At 35.4% G+C, this 25,660-nt stretch overlaps 1 protein-coding gene across 2 annotated transcripts in view; it reads right to left on the reverse strand.

Annotated features, from left to right (window-relative positions):
• SMAP1 (small ArfGAP 1) overlaps positions 1–25,660 on the reverse strand; it is a 123,219-nt gene that overhangs the window by 90,343 nt on the left and 7,216 nt on the right. For both annotated transcript variants that reach the window (XM_053602080.1, XM_053602079.1), the window contains exon 2: positions 3,159–3,292. In XM_053602080.1, the coding sequence (XP_053458055.1) occupies positions 3,159–3,292 (134 nt within the window). The remainder of the gene's footprint in view (positions 1–3,158; positions 3,293–25,660) is intronic.

Raw genomic sequence — 25,660 nt, forward strand, 5'->3', positions numbered from 1 at the left:
GTTTATAAGTAACCCTGAGAGAAAACATGGCAGCTATGTTTTACAGAATCACACATACACAAAAGAACATTTCTATTTAACAGCTTGACTGGACTCAGAGATGAAATCAGGTTTCCACATTTACTAATAAAAGATCTTTAAAAAAACAAAATAACTGAAACTAAGTATCATCTTTAAAAATTAGAAATATGAAATGCTGGGGATGATGGTAGGGGAATATACAGGATAGAAGTATGTGCAGTAAAAGTAATTCCCTTACTTCTATAGGTACCTCCAAAGCATTTTTATATCAAAGAAATTATTATACAATATGTGAATATGGAATACTATGTCAGATTGTAATCATCACTTTTCCTAATTTGAATCAAGAGTCCAAGTTAAAAGGAACAGCCCCTAAAAGATAGGCATTTCAATGTATGTAAAATTAACCTAAAGGATTACCAACCAATGTAGTTTTCGCCACAGGACCCGACTGGAAATTGGCATGAGGGAACTTTCCAGGGTGATGGAAATGCTCTATCTTTAGTAAGTGTTGGGGACACTCAAGAGACATTTGCCAAGACTCACTGAAATCAGCGAATTGTTCTCTCTGTAAATATACCTTAATCAGAAAAGGTAGGAACAGCGGAAAAGGAGGGAGGGGAGGGAAGGAAGAGGGGAGAGAGGGAGGGAGAGGAAGGAAGGAGAGAAGAGGGAGAGAGAGAGGAAGGGAGGAAGAGAAAGAAGAAGGGAGGGAGGGAGAGAGGGAGAAAGGAGAGGCAGCCAGCCTGCAGGCCAAGGTATAGAATTAGACAGCTCATGTGGAACACACCTACCACCAAAGGAAGTATAAGATATGCTTAAATGAGGAGCAACTTCAACAGAAAACTGCTGGTATTAACAATCGCAAAATGCTTTAACTTCCAATACTACTAAAAATGAAATAATTAGTTTTGGTAAATATTCTCAAAAGTAAATTCATTTATATTCAATAATACACTTACCATACAACAGATCAATTCATTTACTCAGGGATACAATTTGCAACCAATTCATCACAATATACTAATTAGGAAATAAATTCCTTGAGATGCAAGATGGTCAAGGCAAAATACTGAGCGTTTTACATAACAAAAAAATAAACTACCACTAACAAGCTAACATTTGCTGAGTGTTTAAAATGTGCCAGGTACTATCCTGAATTAACCCAAATTAATTTATTTGATACTTTCAGCAACTTCACTAATGAGGAAACCGAGGCACCCTGAAGTTAAGTATCCTTTCAAACCCACACAGGTCGACTGTCTCGCTCTAGAGATCATCAGTCTTCTTACTCACTTTCTCCTACTGCCTCTCTAGATTCAATAGCCTTGAAATTTCCTAGGCTGAAATAAAGATTGTGCTCTACGGTTTGGAATTTGAGTTTTTACCAACAATATGTTTATGTTGCAGGACAATTTATAAACAACTCTGGCTTTGCTTACAAGAATTCAGAAGGCCTCCTACAAAAATACTCTATGGCCCATCTACATGATTAGGCATCCCTATTTTTTTTTTTAAAGCAAAACTTTATTGGCTACTCAATTTCTGGATGTACACTAGCCTTAATATTCATCATCAAACACCTGGAAAAAGAGCTCTGGTGACAAGTACTAATCATAAAGTTTTGCTCTTTAAAATAGTAATTCTTATCTTAAGAAGCTGACAGGTAACAAAATCTAATATTCTGACCTGGTTGCTTGTACCCTCACATTAACCTGAAATAAATTTACCTAATTAAAAAAAAGAAGTTGACAGGTATAACCGAACAAATAATGCCTAACTACAATTTCAAATTACTTATTACTTTTTAAATACTTAAATTTTTAATAATCCAGTGTCTTTTGTGTACCTGTAACCTAATCCAAAGAAAACCAATGAACTGATGCCCTCTGACCGGAAAGTTCTGCTCTAAGCTGTAACAGCAGTCCATCTCAAAGAATCTGATGTTCAACTTCTCTCAACAACTAAATTGAGAAAAAAATAGTATTTCTGAATCGAATTGTAAGGGAGTCCGTATTTTATCCTTAGTTTGAAGTGAACCATTAAAAAGTAGGACACTTAAATCTTGAGTGTTTTATATCTCCATAACTCACTATAAACACCAAGTCCTATTGTCAAGCTACACCTCACATTTTCTTGAAACAAACTTACAACATTGTGACATCTCTTAACCACAATTTGCTACAGAGATACTAAGAACACTCCCTTATATGAAGTGTTTGAAAAGCTCTGCTTCTTTAATGTAACTTGTATGTTTTCTCCCCCAGGATCCTAAAAACACAGAAGGGATATTATCTTTTATGTACTAGCCAGCAAAAAGCTCAAAAACTGACTTAAGATGGAACTAAATAAATTATGCTTAGCTTTATGGCCTGAAGATCACTATTCTATGTCTTTCTACCTTTACTCCACCAAACTCATGCAAATTTCCAAGTTTTTTCCTGATTCTGATGTATGTATGCCTATCATTGAGTTTCAACTACGTATATTTACGTATTCAGTACTTCATAAAGACTAAAAGTAATTTCAAAAGGGTATAAGAAAAGTAATGTAATTTCACTGTGGGTTACAAAATAAGACAAGTAATCATTTTTACATGAGCAGCTAGCTTTAAGGATTGGAAAGTAACATTTTAAAAATATAAGACCGTCATACTAGAAAAATGGGAAAGCCTTAAAACTACAAATTTATTTCTAATAAAGCTAAAATAAACCATTATACACAAGTCTACACTGATCATAAGAATACTTGCTCACTGGGTTTGTCACTAGTAGACCCTATCTGAAAACCAAGAACACCTTTGCAAGAATAAAAATCCTTCAAATTAGTTTTGCTTAAGGGTAGTTTTTTTCTTTATCTTTTCTCAGGCTCCCTCTACTGACAAGAAAATCGAAAACAAACTATGGAAAGAAACTAGCAAATTTTATTAAAGAAAGAAATACCACTTTTTGAATACTTCAAAATCAACATTTTAGATTTGGTTTCTTTAGACGCAGAAAGAAACAACTATAAACTAACAATTCAAATAACATTCAAATTTTATATATGGCATATGCCATTTCAATGTAGTCCTTAGATGCAAGAAGTATTTTTAAATAATAAATACTTTCATAATTTCTGTGTAATGTAATATTTACCTGTATCTGTTCTGGTGTCCATTGGTCTAGGTTGACTGATTTGACCCTGGATATGTGAACCCCAAGATTTCTATGAATTCCAGCACATCTGATGCAAATAAACACACCAATATTCCAGGAAGCCCATCGGGGACCTATGAAGGAAAAGAAATAAAAATAAGCAAGTATTAAAAACTAAAATAAGTACCATGATAGCATATTAGAAGCATTTTTCTTTTTATACAATTGTAATGGAAGTTTACAGAAATCACGTGTTCAAATTTCAAATGGTACTGGCAGTAGCTTGCTAAGACATGTCTTGGCAACCCTCAAGAATCTTAACGGTTTTACTAATTTTGCTTTCTTACGAACTTTCCCCCAAATCTAAGTTGTTTTTTTGTATTTTGTTTTTTGCAGTTTTTGGCCAGGGCTGGGTTTGAACCCACCAATTCCAGTATATGGGGCTGGCGCCCTACTCCTTTGAGCCATAGGCACTGCCCCAATTTTTTTTCTAAGTTTTTAAAATTAACTTACGTAAACAGTTCACTCAGCATATATCCCACCATAAAAAGTAATTTCTTTATGAAATATATAAGATATAAAAGATTACAAATAAAAATCAAACATTTAAAAAATAAAATGTAGAAATAAGAAAAAGGCAACCAACCCCATAGAAAAAAAAGAGTAAAAAGATATAAATGGGTAATTCACAGAAGAAATATGTGACCAATGAACATGAAAACATACACAATCTCACTGGTAATTAGAGAAAACGCCCTTTAAAACTACAGTGATCTCCATTTGTACCCAACATATTCAGAAACATTTTTTTAAATCTATTAGTACAAGGATGAGAAACAATGAGTTCTGCTTCAAAAAAGACGTATATATGTAGCAACATGGCTAAATTTCAAATATCACAATGAGATTTAAAAAAGTTACAGAGGGGCTGGGCGTGGTGGCTCACCTCTACAATTCTAGCCCTTCGAGAGGCTGAGGTAGGTGGACTGCTTGAGCTCAGGTGTTCAAGACCAGCCTGAACAAGAGCAAGACCCTGTTTCTAAAAGTAGTGGGGTGCTGTGTGGGCACCTGTAGTTCCAGCTACTTGGGAGGCTGAAGAGTTTGAGGTTGCTGTGAACTATGACACCACAGCATTCTACCCAGAGCAACAAAGTGAGACTCTGTCTCAAAAACAAAAACAAGGGCGGTGCCTGTGGCTCAGTGAGTAGGGCGCCGGCCCCATATGCCGAGGGTGGCGGGTTCAAACCCAGCCCCGGCCAAACTGCAACAACAAAAAAAAAAAATAGCCGGGTGCTGTGGCGGGCGCCTGTAGTCCCAGCTACTTGGGAGGCTGAAGCAAGAGAATCGCTTAGGCCCAGGAGTTGGAGGTTGCTGTGAGCTGTGTGAGGCCACGGCACTCTACCAAGGGCCATAAAGTGAGACTCTGTCTCTACAAAAAAAAAAAAAAAAAAAAGTTACAGATAAATACAGACAACATACTATTTATGTAAATTAAAAAATATGTAAAGTAGCATATTGCATATTAATTAAAAGTATCTACAAATGTCATGAAACTGAGGCAAGCAACTAGTGGTGAGGAAAGAAGATATGACCAGAGAAATGTCCTCTGTGGGCGTGGAGAGCACTGGTTAAACTGAACTTCCTGAGTCAGTAGTAAGAATACAAACTTTTGTTTTAGTAAAATGTAATATGCATATGTGACCTGAGATGTACTATAAAACATTAGTTTTTTTTGGCCCATGGACACAAATATTCTGAAAGTATTGCTGGAAAAACTCACATATATATGAGAATACAAGCCTTAGTATACTATTCTTCATACCTTTGAATATATTCTTCCATGATAATTTAAGATTTTCTAAGTATTTTCACATATTGCTGTATAATCAATAATGTAAAAATGGAGAGATAAAAGTAGTATTTGGAAATAATGCCAAATATTCAGAAACTTATACCTAATAGACTTCTATAAATAACCTGATTGTGAAAATACCCATACATGTATATACAGTAAGGCTTTTGTCTTACTAAATATATCAATAAAAAAATCAATCTTTTTTTAAAACAAAATTCATTTTATTTAGATTGAAATGAAATATAAAAAATTGATTTTTTCACCAAAAATAACAATATTTTCCACATTATTTCTAAATAAACCACAAAACACTTATTTTTATAGCTTTTCTAGGTTAATTAAGCTTTTTTTAAAATGCAGGCTTCTGTATCATGTACATCCTTTTCATCTAAAGGTGAGGGTTATGTTACAAAACTAATATTAAAGCCAACAGGTAGTCCCCAAGTTACAAACAGGAAAGTTTCTGTAGGTTTGTTCTTAAGTTGAATTTGTATATAAGTTGGAACAGGTACATTTACCTATTACCTATAAGAGCTTCTGTTCATAAGTGCAAGTAGTGTATCAGTTGGATGTCTGTAACCAGGGGACTACTATGTCAGCCTCCATTTGTAAGTGTGAGTGGTAACATGAGTCGGATGTTTGTAAGTTGGGGACTGCCCATAGCTACAGTATGGTAGAACTAAACATACTGCTGCCCCAAATGCCTTAATTACGCAGCAGTCTTGGAGCTCATACCCTGGTATGGCTGTCAGAGCTATTGTCATATGACCTAGTGATGTTCAACAATGAGGTGTGCAGCACTGTTTATGATGACTTCCTAAACTTAAATGTAGGACTTAATATCTTCTATCTTATTTGAGTCACAGTATTTTTTATAGCAGCTAAACCTGTAATCTATCTAATTCAATGTAAATTATATTTAAATGTTGGCAGCAGCAAACAAAACACACCAGAAATTTAATAATCACTGGTGTCAAAGCCCAAATTCTTAGAGGGGTTAAATAATAAAACACTTTTTCTTTAAACCTCAGTTTTCTAAATTCTATTTAAATCACCAATTATGTATTAAGTGTCTATTTTAATCAAAGTACTAAGGAAGAAGACAAAACACAAATCCTGCCTTCAAGAAGTTTGAACTCTAGCAAATCTGACGACGGTTACAGCATTAAGTACAAATAATCAGGAGACACGGAAGAAAAGATCAAAGTTGCACAGTGGTATTAGTGCAAGCTTTGTAACGCCAGTGGCAACTGATATGCTATTGAAAGCTAAGGCACCAGCCATATACACCAGAGCTGGTGGGTTCGAATCCAGCCTGTGCCTACCAAACAACAATGACAACTACAACCAAAAAATAGCCGGGTGTTGGGGCAGGCACCTGTAGTCCCAGCTACTTGAGAGGCTGAGGCAAGAGAATCACTTAAGCCCAAAAGTTTGAGGTTGCTGTGAGCTGTGACGCTACAGCACTCTACCCAGGGCGATAGCTTGAAGCTTTGTCTCAAAAAAAAAAAAAAAAAAAAAAGAAAGATAAATCGTAGCATGCATGGTAACTCATGCCTACAATCCCAGCACTTTAGGCTAAGGAGGGAGGATCACTTAAGGCCAGGAGTTTCATAATGGCCTAGGCAACATAACAAGACCCATTGCTACAAAAAAATTAAAAACTTAGCCAGCTACTTGGGAGGCCGAAGCAGAAGAACCACTTGAGCTCAGGAGCTTGAAGTGGTAGTGAGCAAAGGTGACACCCCTGCACTCTAGCCTAGGTGACAGAACAAGACTGTCTCAAAAAGAAAAGAAAAGAGAAACGTTAGAATAAGAAACAATTGCCAACCAAGAAGACTACATACAGTAATCCTATCCTTTAAAAACAAAGGAGAGTTAAAGACTATCAATCAGACAAACAAAAGGTGGTGAGGAAGTTTCTCACCACTTAGACCAGCCTTACAAGAAATGTGAAAAGTAGTTTTTCAAATTGAAATGAAAAGATGCTAAACAACAACAGATATATTTTTGTTTTTTAATACAGAAAAATTTATAAAACTCATTGACAAAGGTAAATATATAGGCAAAAAGAATATTTCATTACTATAACAGTCTTAGACAAGTCTATTATAGAACCTAAAAGATAAAAAGTATTAAAAACTATACCTAAATTATCTTAATACATAATATACACAGTTCTAAACTGTGATGTCAATAGCATATAATTTGGGAAGAGAAGAGGTTAAAGTGAAAGTTTCTGCATGCAAGGGAAGTTACCAGCTTAAAAAATAATTATAACTATAAGATATCTTACGTAGGCTTCTACTAACCACAACTCTAAACGCTACACAAATGAAAAAAAATAAATCAGAACACACCATTACAAAGAAGCAACAAAATACAAAAGAAGACAATAAAAAGAGAAACAAAAGCACTATAAAACAATCAGAAAACAGTGAACAAAATGGCAATAGCAAATCTATTCTTGGCAAATATTACTTTAAAGGTAAATAGACCAAGCTCCCCCAAAAAAGATATGGAGTGGCTGCTTGCATTGAAAATAAAAAATAAATAAATAAACCATATGTTTTCTATAATAAACTAACTTTAGTTTCAAGAACACACATATACTGAAAGTAAAAATTAAAAACATAATCCACACAAATGGTAACCAAAAAAAAAAAAAAAAGTGGCTATACTTCTATCAACATAGACAACAAGTCAAAAATTTTCTCTAGAGATAAAAAAATTGGTCAGTGCATAATGGCAAAGGGGTCAATGCAACAGGAAGCCATAACAATTCTAAAGTATAGTATATGCATCCACCATCAGAGCACCTAAGTTTACAAAGTAAATATTGACAGATAAAGTTTGGGGCCTCTTTCTTCTTTAGTGTTTCTAATTATCCCATTATCCAAAATTTTCTTTTCTTCCTAACCATCAAATGCCATCAGGCATTCATTCCTTAGTAGAAACCCAAACTGCCACACTTCACACAATGGCAATGGACCTTGAGCTCATGAAGCAATTACCCCCCTAAAGCAACATAACAACTTCTCTATAAAACAAAGACCTGGGTTTGACTCAGACCCTTTCGGCTATGGAACTACAGACAAATTATATGTCCTCTTTAAACCTCCGTTTCCACAAATAAAAATAGAGAGTTCACCTACCCCTTGTAGGGTTCCTTGATGTTAAAGGGCATAAAGTATATAAGCACCAGGCACAAAGTGAGAACACCGTACCTGTCAACTCCCCTTTTACTAACAAAACCATCCTGTCACTTCTTAAACACTGCAAGTTACAGAATGTTCCCTTTCTTGAAGCTACTCCAGTAGTATGCAATTACATCTATTAGAAAAATTCTGTCTTAACTCTGATATGAAAATGCCAAGAGTTCAAAGGAGAAAAAGAACATGATAAGCTTAAGTAGTTGGTGACAAAAATTTCATTTAAAAACACCTTTATGAATGCAATATAATTTTGAACTGAGCCTGGAAAGATGAATGAGATTTGGGTGAGCAGAAATAACTCAGAAGCTTAATTGTTCATTAATTCGTTGACTGTCATCAGAAATGTGCTGAATACTTACTGTGTGCCAAGAACTTTCTAGGTATCTGGCAGGGAAATGCGTGGAGTCCCTGCCATCATGAACTCTACATCCCAGTGGAGCAAGACAAAGATACAAACTAGTGTTTGTCATTAGACGCCTACTCGATTAATAGAAACTTTCAGTTCAAAGAAATATTAACTTAAGGTCTCCATATATTAGAACTACAAGTCTTGATACAGAAATAATCAGAAATTATTAGCTAAAATGACATCCTGAATTAGCTGTAGAGTCCAACTGCTTTCTTACCTAATTCCAATTATCTTTGGTATCAGTAATAAAATAATGAAACATTGATATATCAAGACTTTAACGAATACCACAGGGGAATATATTAGCCTTGTTTGCATATTTTTAGCAAGAATAAATGCAAAGACTAAGGCAAATTCTGTACCAGTTTGAGAACAGCAAACTATAATTACATAAACAGATGTTTTCAAAAGTATGAAATGGAGTATCTGAAACATGGACAATTTAAATAACATGCTGCAGAATATAACCAAATGTTTTCATTTGGCTTGAAAAAAAAAAAACAAAACTGTGCCATATCAGCAGTTGGCAAAAGAACATCAAATTTATATATGAAGAACACAGCAGAGCATAAGAGATTTCCGCTATAAACTGATTCAGTCTTCAGAGAATGGAGAGGATTAATGCAGTAGATTAACTTGTTTGCATCATTAAGTCAGCAGAGTTGAGCTTTCATTGGAACAGAAGAGTGATAGTAACATTAATAGTTCTGTCATTTTCTCCTATATTGTTTTAGTTAACCCTAAAATTATATGAGCACATATATTGTAAATAAATTTAAATATAACTAATCTTTTCAATGAGGCAAGGAAAAATGTAGTTCCAGTAAGAAAAAACAAAAGTTTTAGGCAGGTGCCTATGGCTCAACAGAATAGGGCACAGGCCCCATATGCCAGAGGTGGCAGGTTCAAATCCAGCCCTGGCCAAAAACTGCAGAAAAAAAAAAAAAGGTTTAAAAGTACAGTAGAACTTCCATAGTTGACCATCTTGCCTATACTGACCACCTTCTTAAGTTGACCTAATTTTCATAGATGAGACAGGCACCATATATATATCAATACGGTAGACCTAGTTTCTTATATAAACCACTTCTGTATGTTGACCAGTTAGTGACATTCCCTTGGGTAGTTAACTTACACAGGTTCTACTGTAATTTTATTTTTATTCCTTTGTCCTACTAAAATAGCATACTGAGTTCCATTTTCTAGCAAAAACATAGAGGAACAAATACCAAGAGGATCACTTGAGCCCAAGAAACTGAGGTTGCTGCGAGCTATGATGATGCCATAGCACTCTAGCCAGGGTAACGGAGTGAGACTGTGTCTCAAGAAAAAAATAAAAAAATAAAAAGAACATATTTACTGTGCTTTGAACTTCTTTTGAAAATAATTTAATTAATGATCTTTAAAAATTTTTACAGTACACCTAAGATCTTCTCGCAGCACACTAATGTGCCGGAGCACACTGGTTGAAAATCACTGAAATAGAGAGATGCACAGAGAAAACTCCTTAGATCTGCAAAATGTCACCCTTGAAGTATTAACTGAGTACTGATCAGTGTACAATGTATGAGGAAAACTATGGAAGATGGGGGAAACCCAGCCAAAATAATTAGAGGAAACCATGTTAAAGCTCAAAAACAGTAGGAATAATGTCTCATAATCAAACTAGAAAAGTTCATCATTCATGGATCATCAGATGAAGAATTTTTGCATCACTAATGAGATAAATCAATTCTAGGGTAAACACTAGTCTCACCTAACAAAGTTTAAAAGCAAGATCTGAAAAAAGACTATTTACAAGTAACTTAACTGCATCCAAGAAAAAAAGTCACGAATATTTATAAAAATACACATAAAAAATACCTGAACTGACAAAATTCCTAATATATAGAATACAATAAAAATTGCCATAAAAAGGAAAATATGCATCTGTAAAGAGGGAGAAAGTCAATCAACTAAAACTAACCCAAAAATTACACTGACAGAATTAGTAGGTAAGGACACTGAAACCATCATCACTGACTTCTGTATGTTCAAGAAGCTACAGAAAAGATGAACCATGTTCAATAAAGACATGCGTGTGTGGACGCAAGAGACCCAATCCGAACTTCTGAAAGATGCATACTACAATGCCTAAGAAATAGACTGGACAGAATTAAGAGGAGATTAGACAATATAGAAGGGGGGAAAAAACTATTAACAAATTTGAATACAAAGAAATAGCAACTATAAAAAAATGAAACACAAAAGATTCAAAATAAGGCATATTACTGAGCTGTGCGGCATTGCCAGCAGCCTAATTAACTTACAGCTGGAGTCGAACTACTAAAAGGTACTAGATTACTCATATATCATTAGTGGGAATTTAAAATGGTACAACTACTTTGAAGAAATTTAGTAATTTTTTTATGCATCTAATCATACAATCCAGTAAACTGCACTATTGGGGACTTATCAAAGAAATGAAGACTTATGTCCACACAAAAACGTGTACACAAATGTTAAGTATAGGTTCATTTTTAATAGCCCAAAACTAAAAATGGCCCAAGCCGCTTTCAAGAACCACAAAATTCTACTTAATAAAAATAAAAGTATTAATATATAGATGTGACAACTTGGATAAATCTCCAAAGAATTACACTGAGTGAATAAAGCCAATCCCGAAAGGTTGCATACTATATGATGCCACTTATGTAAAATGACAAAATTTTAGAAGCGGAAAACTGATTTGTGATTGCCAGGGGTTCAAAATATGTGTGTATGTGTGTGTGTGTGTGTGTGTGTGTGTGTATCTGTGTAGTTTTAAGAGGAAAATACAAGAGATTCTTGTGGTGATGTAACTGCACCACGTCTTCACTGTGGTGATAGATATATAATCTACATGTAATAAAATTGAGACTAAATACAAACACACACACACACACACACTATTAGTCCAGGTAAAACCGTAGAAGTCACAGTAAGATTGGTGAGTTTTTGCACACACACCGGTATGCCAGACCTGCGGTAAAATCCTACACCACCAGCAGGGGGACAGGAGCAAAATAACAAATCCACTCTCTGTGACCTACTCAACACATTTCACCCGTGGGAAACAAAACGGGAAAGTCTATGGCTTTTGTGTTTTTTTAATAAAATAAAGAAAACGTTTATGAAAAAAAAAGATTGGTGAGTTTTATGAAGGTATTAACGATTCGTTGAAATCATTACTCACTGGTTGACGCAGTGAATAAACTGCGTCAAAGGGTCTTCATATTTTTCAATCATCCAACATACATTAAACTATGATTCACACACTACAGTTTCTCTACATGTTTTGAGAACGATTTTATTTTCTCTAAATGAAATAAAGTTATTACCTAGACCATTAATTTTAACTTTAATCTTCAAACAGATTCAAAACACTAGAAATACTCAATGCCCTACACTGAGAAAACTATACTGTAATCATTTAGTAATAAGTCTATATAAATTGCAGTAATTACATGGTACAATAAAATCTCAGTAATCTAAAATCCTACTAAACAGATTCCCTCGGTTAACTAGAGTTGTCTACTGAGAAACTATTTTTATGTGAAAAGGGTACATGGTAAAGAAAGAAATACATTACAAACGTAACAATGATTACTTCATGAAAATGACAATACTCGTTATTCAAAATTTAAAATTAGAACATAGAACATCACTGTCCAATTGAGCTTTCTGCGATGTTGGAAACATTCTGTAATTTGCATTGTTTGACACATTAAGCTCTTAGCCACACGTGACTATTAATTCTTAAAACGTGACTAGGGGGACTAGGAAACCAAATATTTAAATTCAGTTAAATACCCATATAGATAATAGCTTCCACAGTAGACAGAAAAAAATCTATAATGTAGAGAAAAAAATCAAAAAAGAACACACACACAGCCACAATGTAAAATCATCATCGGTGTATTAGGTCAGTATTTTTTAACCACAACACTCCTGGTATTTGGGGCAGAATAACTCATTGTGCAGTAATGTCCCAATGATGCCCCTCTCAAAAGGTAAATGTCCCAGTGATGCCCCTTTCATTTTTCCCCAAATTTAATTATATGGCCACCCTTCAAAAATTAGAGTAAAATTCTTTCATTAAAAGAAATTACTAAAGCTATTGAGTTAACAGCAATAATGCACTTTCACCAGCAGAGGGCGGATATATTTTATATCAACAAAAACACAACTTAGTGTACCATATTCAAATACACTGAACCAAAAGACACTAGTATATTCACTTAAACAAAAGGAATTATTCTTAAAGGTAAGAAATAAACATGCTAAAATATTAATACATATTTTTCCAAAAAGAAAAAAACCTGCTAGGTCTCCCCAGAAACTAGTTTTTATCAATTTCACTACTTTATTCAAGAGTTAACTACAATACCTCAAACAAAACAAAATAACCGTGACAATATTGCAGCTAAGCCTCATTTCAAGGGACTCTTACATATAAATTAGCAACATTTCTTCAGCTGCACAATAAATTCCAAACAATTTTTCGCATAGGGTATTAAAGGTGTCAGAATTCCAAGAGAAATAAGGATTTGCTTCAAAAGTAAACTAAACACAGAAAACAAAATAACCAATGTAATTTGTCAAAGGTGTTAGAAAATGACAAAGGACTGCCTTAGAAAAACATGAGAAACAGTGCCAACAAAAGAAAATGACAAAGGACTGCCTTAGAAAAACATGAGAAACAGTGCCAACAAACTAAAGATTCATTTTCTTAAATCTTACTGCACAACACAGCAGGTAGAAAACAGGCTCTAAAGCAATTTGGGTCTAGTTTCACAACAGATCTTTTCATAAGAGCTTAGAAAATGGTTTTGATATCTACCAAAAAATACAAAAATAAAATTAGCTTTTCTAGTCCCTTTTACCTCCCTATTGCATTTAATTTTGCTGACGATATCCCTTTCTTAAAACCTTCTTCTCCCAGGGCTTCTCTATTCTGATTTTTTAGCAGTCAACCAGCCCAATATTAGTTTCTTGAATGATTCTGCTTCCTCTTGCAGAATCATTCCTCTTCCTCTCCTCAACATCTTCGTCACTGACCCTCTAATTAGACAAGGGTCTAATCTAGTCATACAGCTTCGGCAAATACTTCTATCCAGATGACCCCCAGAATATTTCTCTCCTAAATATCTGCCTGGTACCTAATAAATGCCTCCAGGAAATGTGCAAACCGTGCTCACTAAGTATATGCACAAGCCTGTTTACCACGTGCTCTCTACCTGGAATAACTGTGCCATTCACCTTTGATTCTACTCTTCCTTTTTTATTAAAAGCCTTCCCCAACCCCTTGGTGGTTTTTACTTTCTCTGAACTTATGTAACACCTAATGCTTGCACTGTACTTTCCACACAGTTACTTAGAATATATTCTGTGCTTATGGCCTATCTCTTTAAAGTCATGGCTCCTAAGGGCAAGGCAGGGCAGGGCTTTTGTTGTGTATCTGTTACTACTAATGTCTATTCTAGTGAATCAGTAGATAAAAAGCAAAAAAATTATTGATTACTTTCTTCTCCTGAGCCTTCCACAAAGTATTCTCGCACTGGTCTAGTCTCAGAGTATGTTCAATTACATTTTTAATAGACAAAACACCATTCATGAATGCTTCCTGCAAAGTAATAAAATGACTATAAATGTTCAAAAAAAAAAAAGAAAACCCTAAAACCTGGCATAATTACCAACACCTATTCATTTATCAAACCCTTATTTTATTCCATACATTAGTTCACAAGCTCAGTTAATCCTCACAACCCTGTGACAGATATCACTAACTATTCTACGTGTAACGACACCAAGGCTCATAAAGTTTAAACACCACAACTCCACCACAAAGAAGGAAGGAGGAAGAGAACAAAAAGAAATCAGAGCCAGCAGAGCTGACATTTTAACTAACAGCAGTCAGCCTTCAAAGCCCTATTAAGCTAGTCTGTCTCTCAAGGATAATAGCAGAGCAGTGACTCTACCAATCCAGTCAACTGGAGGAAGAATACTACAGGGGCAAAAATTTTGTATAACTACTATTATTTCCTATATTTATCCTTTTAACTCAAAATGAAGAAATATATGAATAAGTCCAAAATACCATATAGACACAGAAAAACTTAGAAGATTCTTTAGAAACTAATAAAATCTACAAATACAGCATTCATTCTGCTTACATTTTTAAATGTCAGTTTACTTTCACAAAGAAATTAAACTCTAGTGATCATTTAAGGATTTGTTTGTCATCAGGACAGTGTAAAATAAAATGAGAAAATGACTGTTCCAAAGTTTAAGCCTTGTCACGTCTATAATTTCTTTGTCCAGTGATTTAGTACAATTCCAAAATTCAGCTTAAAAATCCAAAAGTTTGAGCAATCACCGTAAATCTTTCCTTTATTTTGTTTACCCCTTCAGAAATGCTCTAGTATTCCATCTGCAAAACTTTTCTCAACACAAAAATATTTTAAAATAATCAATTCAAGCCAGTATCGCGGACTAGAAGCAGCCCGAACATCACTCTGACAGAAAAGATTGAATGTGGTGAGTTGATAGTCACCTTTTTGAACTGATCATCTAAAAATGCATTAGGAATTAACAGAGAAGTGACGAGAGGCTTCCAAATGAAGGGAAGGGCAATATGCTTGGTAGAAATGGAGGTACACAAGGAAGACATTCACATCTGGGAAAGGGACAGAGGAGAGAACCTCAGAGCTTCAAATTCCCCTGTGGACACTGCAAGTGAGGGTACAAGAGGGGCCCTCCACCACAGCAGGCCAGGGGACCAAAACAGGGAGTTAACAGGAGGCCGTGCAGCAGCAACGCTCCAGAGAGAAGACCCAGGAAGATCCTGCTGGTTTACAATCTCTGGGCACTGTGGTTAGCATCATTTTTAGGTCCCAGTCCCTGAGCACTACGTTGACCTTGGGGTCAGATCTATTGCTGCTACCTCCTTACCACCCGTGCCAGGCCAGAGAGGAAGCAAGAAGGCCAAGTACCCTCATACACTCTGTGTTTGGGTGCCATGCACCCTCACCATCTCCAGGTAACCTGGACAAAGAAGGTATCCACAGACCTGGCACCTCCTGTCACTGCCTGGACAGCCCCACTCAGCCACAGCCTCGGTGGGAACCAGATGGAGCGAGTGCCCACAGCCCCAGGCACTCACCACTTCTGTCTAGGTAGAGCAGCCACTGCCAACAGATCTGGGAAGAGCAAACACTCACCCTGCCACACACTGACCCTTCTCGCCACCACCAACAAACCCGGGCAGGCAATGTTCATGAGCCAACAAATGCCACTACCACCAGTCCTGGACGGGTGAACACTCAAACCACATACACCCACTGCCTGTGTCAACCACAGGGGAATGAGGAGCCCAAGGAGAACAGCAGTATTAAAGGTCCGCAGAGCATCCACTCTTCTTTTATCTGAAGAATCTTCTGGAGTAGAACTCAAACACACGACCGAGGGACCTCTCCCTCTCTTCGCTAAGTAACAGTTTCTATAAGAGGAGAACAGGTAAACCGCAAAACTATCTACCTTCATCAGAGAAAATAGGTCTCAGATGAGAAGAACCACCATAAAAACTCAGGCAATATGAAAAAAACAGGATTTGCTGAGACCCCAAAAGGATCACAATAGCTCTCTACTAACAAACTCCAACCAAAAGAAAACTGTTGGTCAGACATGGAATTCAGGATATGGATGACTGGTGAGATCAGTGGACAGATGAAGAAGTTGAGCCCTAACACAAAGAAACAAAAAATCAGGACATGAATTGAAAAATTTACTGAAGAGACAGATAACATAAGAAAAAAAATAATATAACTTCCAGAAGTTAAAGTAATTTAGGGAATTTCAAAATACACTCGCAAGTCTTAACAGAGTAGATAGACCAAGCAGAAGAAAAAAATTTTCAAAGTTTAAAGGTAAGGCTTTCTAATTAACTCAGTCACACAAAAATGTAGAAGAAAGAATTAAAAAGTATGAACAATCTCTCCCAGAACTATGAGACTATGTAAAACAAATACCATGTTTAAGAATCATAGATATCGAAGCAAAAGCATGAAAAACCTATTTGAGGAAATAATACAGGAACATATCCCTGGTATCACTAGAGATTTATACATCCAGATAAAAGGAGGTCACTGAACACATAGAAAATTCATGGTAAATAGCATCACTGAGGTACTCAGTTAACAGTCTGGCCAAAGTCAAAATGAGGAAGAAAGTCCAACAAGGTACAAGACAAAAGCATCAACTAACTTACAAAGGAAAACCCATCAGACTAAAGGAAAACCTAAGAGCAGAAAGAAACCTTACAAGGCAGAAGGGAGTAGGGTCACACTTTCGGTCTTCTTAAACAGAAAACTGGCAGCCAATTTTGTATCATGCAAAATTAAGTTTTGTAAATGAAGAAGAGTAAGTCTTTCCCAGACAAGCAAACATTAGGCAAATTCGTCACCACTAGATCTGCCCTGCAAGACATGCTTAAAGTGCTCTATACATGAAATAAAAATCAATACTTACAATTATAAAAAAACACCTGAAGTTGAAATTCTCAGCTTTTACAAAACAGTAAGACAAGAGACATTAAACAAAGCAACTAGGAAACAATCAACATGTTGACTAAAACGATGTCTCACACATCAACACTACCACTAAACATAAAAAGTATTAATGCTCGATTTAAAAGATATAGATTGGTTGAATGGATCAATGAATAACCCAAATATATGTCTCCAAGAAACCCATTTAACTTGCAAAGATTCTCACAGACTCCAAGAGATGGAAAAAAATCCAATTCCATGCAAATAGAAACCAAAAGAAAGTAGTACCAGCAATTCTCATATCAGATAAAACAGACTTTATATTCAACAATGCTAAAGAAAGACCAAATGGTCATTATATAAAGATAAGGGAACATTTCAACAAGATATAACAATCCTAAATATAACTGCAACTACACAGGGACTACCAGATTCATAAAGCAGATCCTCCTAATCTAAGCAAGGAAATACACAGCAACATTGTAACAGCTGGGGTCTTCAAAACTCTAGGACAGAACTGGATACATCACTCAGGAAGAAAATTAACACGGAAACAGACTTAAACAGGACTCCAGAACAAATAGACCTAGCAGATATGAACTGAACATTCTACCCAAAACCTGTATAATGTACATCTTCTCATGAGCATTTAGGATATTTTTCAAGTTAGACAATATGTTAGGCCACAAAACAAATCTCAGCAAATTCAGAAAAATCGAAATCATACTATGTATCTTTTCTCAGACCACTGTGGAATAAAACTGAACTTCAATTCCAAGAGGAACTGTCAAAATTAGATAAATATATAGAAATTAAACAACCTAACGCTGAATGATCCTTGGGTCAATGACACAATAAAGATGGAAATCAAAAGATTTTTCAAATTGAACAACAAAGGCAACATAAGCTTCCAAATCTCTGGGGTATAGCCAAAACAGTGTTCATAGCTTTAAATGCCTACACCAAAAAGATTACAAACTAACAACCTAATATCACAGCTCATGAACCTAGAACAAAAAAAATAAAACCAAAGCCAAAGCTAGCAAGAAATAACAAAGCTCAGAGCAGAAATTTAAAAACAACAAAAAATGGAAACCAAAAAATACAAAGCATCAACAAAATAAAAAGTTGGTTCTTTGAAAAGATAAACAAAATCAACAGGCCACTAGTGAGATTAACTAGAAATACAAGAGAAAGGACTCAAGAGAAGCATAAGACAATGAAACCAATAAGAGAAAAACAGGATAAGAATGAGGAGTAAAAAAATCTAGGGGTAAAAACTATCTAGTACAATTAACACTATTATGGTAACTACGCCATCAAAAGCCCCAATTTAAGTACATATACTATACAAGGTATCAATGTAACAAAAATATTTTTACCCCTGAACATTTTGAAATATTAAAAAAAGATAATGGAATCAACCTAAGTACCTATCAACTGATGAGCAGGTTAAAAATGTGGCACTTTGGCGGTGCCTGTAGCTCAGGGGTAGGGCACCAGCCACATACACCAAGGCTGGAGGGTTTGAGCCCTGCCTGGGCTTGCTAAACACCAATGACAACTGCAACCAAACATAGCCAGGCGTTGTGGCAGGTGCCTGTAGTCCCAGCTACTTGGGAGGCTGAGGCAAGAGAAGCGCTTAAGCCCAAGAGTTTAAGATTGCTGGAAGCTGTGATGTCACAGCACTCTACCAAGGGCCACATAGTGAGACTATGTCCCCCCAAAAATTAAAAAAGTGGTACTTAAAAGGAATGAAATAATGTCTTTTGCAACAATTTAAATGAACTCAAGATCATTATCTTAAATATCTCATGAAAGCAAAAACAAATACCACATTTTCTCACTTTTAAGTGGAAGCCAAATGAGGAATATATGAGGTCATAAAGTATAATGTTTGTTCCTAGGTTTCAGCACCCCCTGCAAAAAAAAAAAAGTTTAATGAGATTGAAAATTAAGGGGGAGGGTAGAAAGGGAATGAAGGACTGAAATCTGCCTACCAGGTACAACCTACACTATTCTGGTGAAAGGTACAGTGAAAGCCTGACTTCAGCAGTATACAATTCATTCATGTAACAAAAAACACTTGTAACCCCTAAATCTACTGAAATAAAAAATACTGTAAAATATTTACAAATATCTCTTTTAAATTATCATCCAGACTATTATTAATATATTTCTTTAGGTAACTATTTGATCTCAGTTAATACTGCGGATACCAACAAAAAAAGCATTCCAAATTTTGAAATATGTCTATATTATCAATAAATTTATAACTAAACTGGCTAAAATATTCTCTCTGATAACTAATTTTTTTCTTAATTTGCTGCCATTACATAAATATGGTTTAGTTAAGTCTAAACAACCCAGAATTTACCTCCCTACTTACTATGTACACTAACTGAAAAGGGAGTAAAAATACTAAAAAGTTGAGTGTTATCTTTCGTAAAGGTCAAGGGTAACACATTAATCTGTGACCTGACAAAGCAAAAGACAAGTATCCAGAGACTTGTGTTCACTCCCATGTTCTCTCATTGTTGTATTACTGAGCCTATCATTTAAACTCTTTCATCTCCCTAATACGTGTGAGATACCATGACAGGACTCTTCTATCTCTAAACTTTCTATAATTCTACAAGTACTAAATACATATAGAGAGAGACAGTGAAAGAGAGAGACAGACAGAGAAATCTTTCCCCAATGCCCAAACCACTTATTCAAGACTCCTAGATAGAATCAGAGGTGAATAGCATGGCCTCCATGTACTACCAAACCCTGGGGAATGAATGTTGTCTGGAATGGTGTGTTCTCTTGGTCCAATGAGTAGTCCAAGAAAAATATGAAAAAGACTGCCAAACTCCACTCCCAGAATTTAAAAGAAAAATCATAAAAGAATAGAAATGACAAATGAGCGTATTTAAATCTCAATTATGAGTACTGAGAAAATACAAAATAATATTATACCATTTTCACCTACCATATGAAGGACGTGTTTTAAAAATAAGAAAACTCAGTAACAGACTGGATTCAGATTTCAGCAAATCTTTACATACTCGTGGTTAGAGGTAAAAGGGCCACCAACATCATTCCTGGCAATAGATGAAAGGGGAGATTTTAATCTGCCATACTCTAACACAGACCTTAGATTTTAGTCCAAGGAAATAATCAGTACACACAAAGCTTTTTAATAGTAGGGGTATTTGCATCCACAAAAATGAGAAAATAAACACCTATCAGTGGGGACAGATTATTTCTAAAATCTTTTAAACTATTTTAAAATACTTAACTATTAATAAATATTCTAAGCAATGTCCCACTACCTTTCTTCTCAGCAAAAGACTTCATCAACTAAATGTCCCTCCCATTTCAGACCTTTCTCACTCTACTTCCTTACAAGCCAATACATATTTTTCCTGATCCTTTACTCCTGTCCAAAGCTCACCACTTCATTTGTTTTGAATCGATTTTTCTCTAAATTTTGCAGTAATATGTTATGAACCAGATATGCTATATTTGATTCTTAGAAAAACTACCTGCTCTTAGCCATGGAAAAGGAACCCCTTTCAGCTGTTCCTACAACCCTATTAGTGCCTAAAAGAAAATCCTGCACCTATAGGCATGAAAAAAAAAAAAAAAAAAAAATCCTGGAGTTCTAAAGATGCCATAAGCAAGTTTAGAGCTGTGGATGAATAACACAATTCCTCAAGAAAAATAAAATGTTAAAGCACTGATTCCATAATGTTTTTAAAATGCTCATTAGTATTTTAGTTGACTTCGGAAAAACACACACACAACAAAAATTACCGATCAAGTATTTTTCATCCTTTAAACCAGGATCAAAAAGGTACTGCCTTTGCAAATCTTTACTCAGACCATTAAATTTATTTTCAAGGATGAGGAAAATAACTTTAGAAGTGTATATGTTGCATACAGTCAAATAAAAGAATGAGAAACCACTGTATCAGCTACACAGTAACTGTTAGCATCACTAAAAGAATTCAATGACATGCTCATATGCATTTTATTTTTTAAAAAGTTAAACTTCTACACCCTAACCCCTAACAACTGCTTATCTATTTTCTGTCCCTCTAAGTTTTATCCTGTTAGAATTTTATATGATTGGAATTCTGTATTAAGCAGGACGCTTTTAAGACTCATCCATGTTACTGATTATATCACTAGTTCATTCCTTTTTATTGCAAAATATTATTCCAATTATGGATGCACCATTTTCTATATCCTGAAATATATATACTGACAGACATTTGGATGTTACTAGTGTTTGGGTATCAAAAATAAGCTTCTATGAACATTCAAGTACTACAAGTTTTATCGTGTCTTATTAAGTTGTAATATTTCTTTATATATTCTGAATTAAAGCCTTTAACAACATAGTATTTTTCTCCAAGTCTATGACTTGCCTTTCATTTTCTAAAGTGCCTCTTGAAAAGCACAAGTTTTTAACTTTGGTGAAGTTCATTTTCAATTTTACCTTTTATGGATTATACTTTTGTGTCCTCAGAAACCTGTGCCTAATTCGAGTTCCCAGAGTTTACTCTCTATCTTCTACAAGAAGTTTTATAATTTTAGCTCTTAAATTTAGCTCTCTTACCCATGTCAAATTCATTTTTGTGTATAGTGTGAGTTAAAAGTTTGGGGTACGTTCTTTTGTTGTTACTAAAAAAACTGAACTTTTCCCCATTGAATTACCTTGGACTCTGCTTTTGTGCTATCTATTCCATTCCACTGATCTTTGCCTTACACAAATACTACAGTGTCTTGATAACTTAACAACTCTAGCTTTATAGTAATAGCTAAAGTCAAGTTGTGTAAGACTTCCATTGCTATGTTCAAAACTGTTTTGATTTTTGGGGATCCTCTTTATTTCATTAAAAAACTTAGAATCCAGGGCAGCACCTGTGGCTCAAAGGAGTAGGGCGCTGGCCCCATATGCAGGAAGTGGCAGGTTCAAACACAGCCCCAGCCAAAAACTGCAAAAAAAATAAAAATTTAGAACCAGCTTGTCAATTGCTAGAAAAAAGCCTCTGGAATTTTGACTGGGATCATGTTGAATCTAGAGACTAATTTAGAGAACATCTTAAAAATATTGAGTCTTCTAACATAGAATCTCTCTCTCTAGGTATAATATTCATTAATTTCGCTCAGCAATCACTTATAATTTTTGGTGTGCAGGTTTTGAACATATTTTATTAAATTTATACTAAAGTTTACATTTTTTTATGCAACTGTAAATGGTAATTATTTCAACTTTAATCACTAGTTCATTTCCTTTTAGTGCAAAATACCATTCCAATGTATGAATGCACCATTTTCTATAGCCTAGATATATTGGATATATTGTTGCTAATATATAGAAATAGTTAATTTTTTCATATTCACTTGATTCCTGCAAACTTGATATACTCAATTACTATACTTCTAGTAGCTTTCTTTTTATAAATTTCTTCATATTTTCCACATAAATGATTGCATTGCAAAAAAGATTATTAAATAACTACACATGCATATATTTTTAAGATAAGTCCCATGAAAATGGTTACATTGCATTCACTTCACCATCCTATGCATCTTAAATACATAGGTTCTATATATAATTTTTATCACAAATCCACTTTGACAGGCAAACTAATTAATGACCCCCAGAGATGTCCCAGTTCTTAACCCTTGGGATCCCTGTGAATATAGGACATTGAGATGGTAATACTATCCTGGATTACCTATGCAGGCCCAAAGTAATGACAGGTGTCCTAAAAGTGCCAAAGGAGGAGATGTAATTATGGAAGGTGGGGACAGGGGAGCAGAATCGAAGATGACACAAAGCTGGCTCTGAAGATGGAGGAAGAAGCCATGAGCCAAGGATTTCAGGCAGACTCTAGCAAATGGAAAAGGTAAAAAAAAAGAAAAGGTCTCTAGAAGACCCACTAACACCTGGCTGTAAGCTCAGTAAAGTTCATTTTGGATTCTGACTTGCAGAACTGTAAGATAATAACTTTGTATTGTTTTAAGCTACCAAGTTTGTAGAAATTTTTATAGTGGCAATAGGAAATGATCATTTCCCTCCCATAAACATACTTCTGCTAGTATTTTGACATCATGCACCTATACAACAAAAGCAACTTTAAAGAACAGAAATGCATGAACATCTAGAACTAAACTATTATTTTTTGTGAATGTTCCTACATTGGAAGATAAAGTTATCACAAATAGGATTTCCCACAGAATTCCCTTTATTTTCTTAAGTTTGGAGTTGAGCTAATCACTGGTCCTTGAAATATACCCTTGACAAAAAAGATCAATGACAGACATCTGAAGGTCTGTCATCAATCATTCCACAAGTAATCACTTGCATCTCTTGTAAAATGGGGACCAAAAACTCTTGAGGGGGTGGGGTGACACACAGAATGGAAGATTACTCAAAAGTTTAGAATTATCTTACCTTTGGACCCTCAAGGGTGTCACATTTATCATTCAAACTACATGTGAACATAAAATTAGCGTGTTTCTAATATTGCCTGAAGCTCTATATTAAGTGAGATTATTTTAAAAATTATTTCTACTTGGCTCAGCGTCCATAGTACAGTGGTTACAGCGCCAGGCACATACCCTGAGGCTGGCGGGTTCAAACCCAGCCATGGCCAGCTAAGCAACAATGACAACTACAACAAAAAAATAGGTGGGCTTTGTGGTAGGTGCCTATATAGTCCCAGCTACTTGGAAGGCTGAGGCAAGAGAATCGCTTAAGCCCAAGAGTTTGAGGTTACTATAAGCTGTGACACCACAGCACTCGGGGTGACAGCTTGAGACTCTATCTCAGAAAAAAAAAATTATTTCTACATACTATAGCTAACTGCCACTCAGAGTTAAACACAGATCTACGTAGGTAGGAAATACTGACACTGATAAATGTACATGGGTGAGTGTAAATTTAGTAGACTTATATAGGTCTTTTCTTAAAAATGATGCATAAAAGGAGGTCTTGGCTTCAGCAGTGGACTCAAGAAGGTAGTGATCTCTTTGATTTTACCCTAATTACTCCAAGAAAGCATTATAGTGAAATAGTTTCAAACAGAAGGACTACTCAACCTATAAAGACTATTACTGTGAGTTACAAAATAAAATGTGGCTTCAGATAATAAAGATAATTCCAAGTAAATGTGCTCAGCAAGAATGAAATCATCAGCAAAAAGCTTTAAAAAGTATAAAAGTCTAATGACGATCCAAACTTCAATAAGACCTTAAAAAAATTAACCCTCAATGATATAATGTTTTAAATTAATAACAGTAAATATAACACAGAAGTGACAGGAGGTATGGGATTCTAGAAAGCACCCGGGCACAGCAGAGATGACATAGATGCTTGCGTAAGGATCAAAGAGGGTGGGGCAATTAGTCAGTAAGCAAGTCAGAGCCAGAGCTTGGACTGAAACCTCACTTTACCAGCTTCACCCAGGACAGTGCACTTTCCATTCTGCCTTGTTGTTTCTCCATTTAAAATCAAGCCCAGGTAGATGAAGAGTACCTGACCCTAAGGACATAACTGCAAAAATAGAGAACAAGGAAGCTATAATAAAATCAATCAATTAATAAACAAACACCAAAGTTCTTGTCTGTGGGCTCCTTCAGTTTCTAAAATAAAGTTTAGTAATAAGGCAAAAATTCCAATTTGTTTAAATTGGTATTTTGAAGTCACTGTGGTTCTGCTATTAAATGCAAACAAATAAATCAAAATGGTGGTATTTTCCATTTGTGAACACATCTGGCAATAATTTTGCTGAGAAAAACTTTAATCAACTAAAGGTGTAGTTTTCCAACAACAACCTCTAACATCACTAAATTTCAACAGTTAACATGGTTTGTCCATCATACCATCAAAAACAGACTCAGGAGCTAGGTCTTCTGAGCTCAAATCCTGGCTCCACAGTCCAGATTCCCATTCCTTCGTTATCTCAGTAAAACCAGAATTTCCCCAGGTTACGGCAGCCTTTAACATTCATACCCGCTCCTATGGTTGTACTCTTACTAGTTAGTAGGCTAGCAGATAGCAGAGATATGCTCCTAAGTATCCTATACAAAATACTGGGAGGAAACATATATTACCAATTACATGAGGAAGTCCCCAACATCACCCTCATGTTCAATAATTTGCCAGGAATCGCAAGACTCAACACACAGTTGTACTCATGGTTATGATTTATTATAGCAAAACCATATCAAGTTCAATCAGCAAATGGAAAAGGCACATGGAGCAAAGTCCAAGCATCCAGGTATTCCCTTCCCGTGGGGGCTGCAGTGAACACACTAAATTCTCCCAGCAGTGAGCTGTGACAACACATGTGAAATTATGACAACCAGGGAAGCTCATTAGGGACTCAATGCCTAAAGTTTTTACTGGGAGAGGGGGAGCTGGTCATATAGATAACTCTGCCTGGCAAAAT

This window comes from Nycticebus coucang, chromosome 9 (genome assembly GCF_027406575.1).
Source record: "Nycticebus coucang isolate mNycCou1 chromosome 9, mNycCou1.pri, whole genome shotgun sequence".
NCBI lineage: Eukaryota > Metazoa > Chordata > Mammalia > Primates > Lorisidae > Nycticebus > Nycticebus coucang.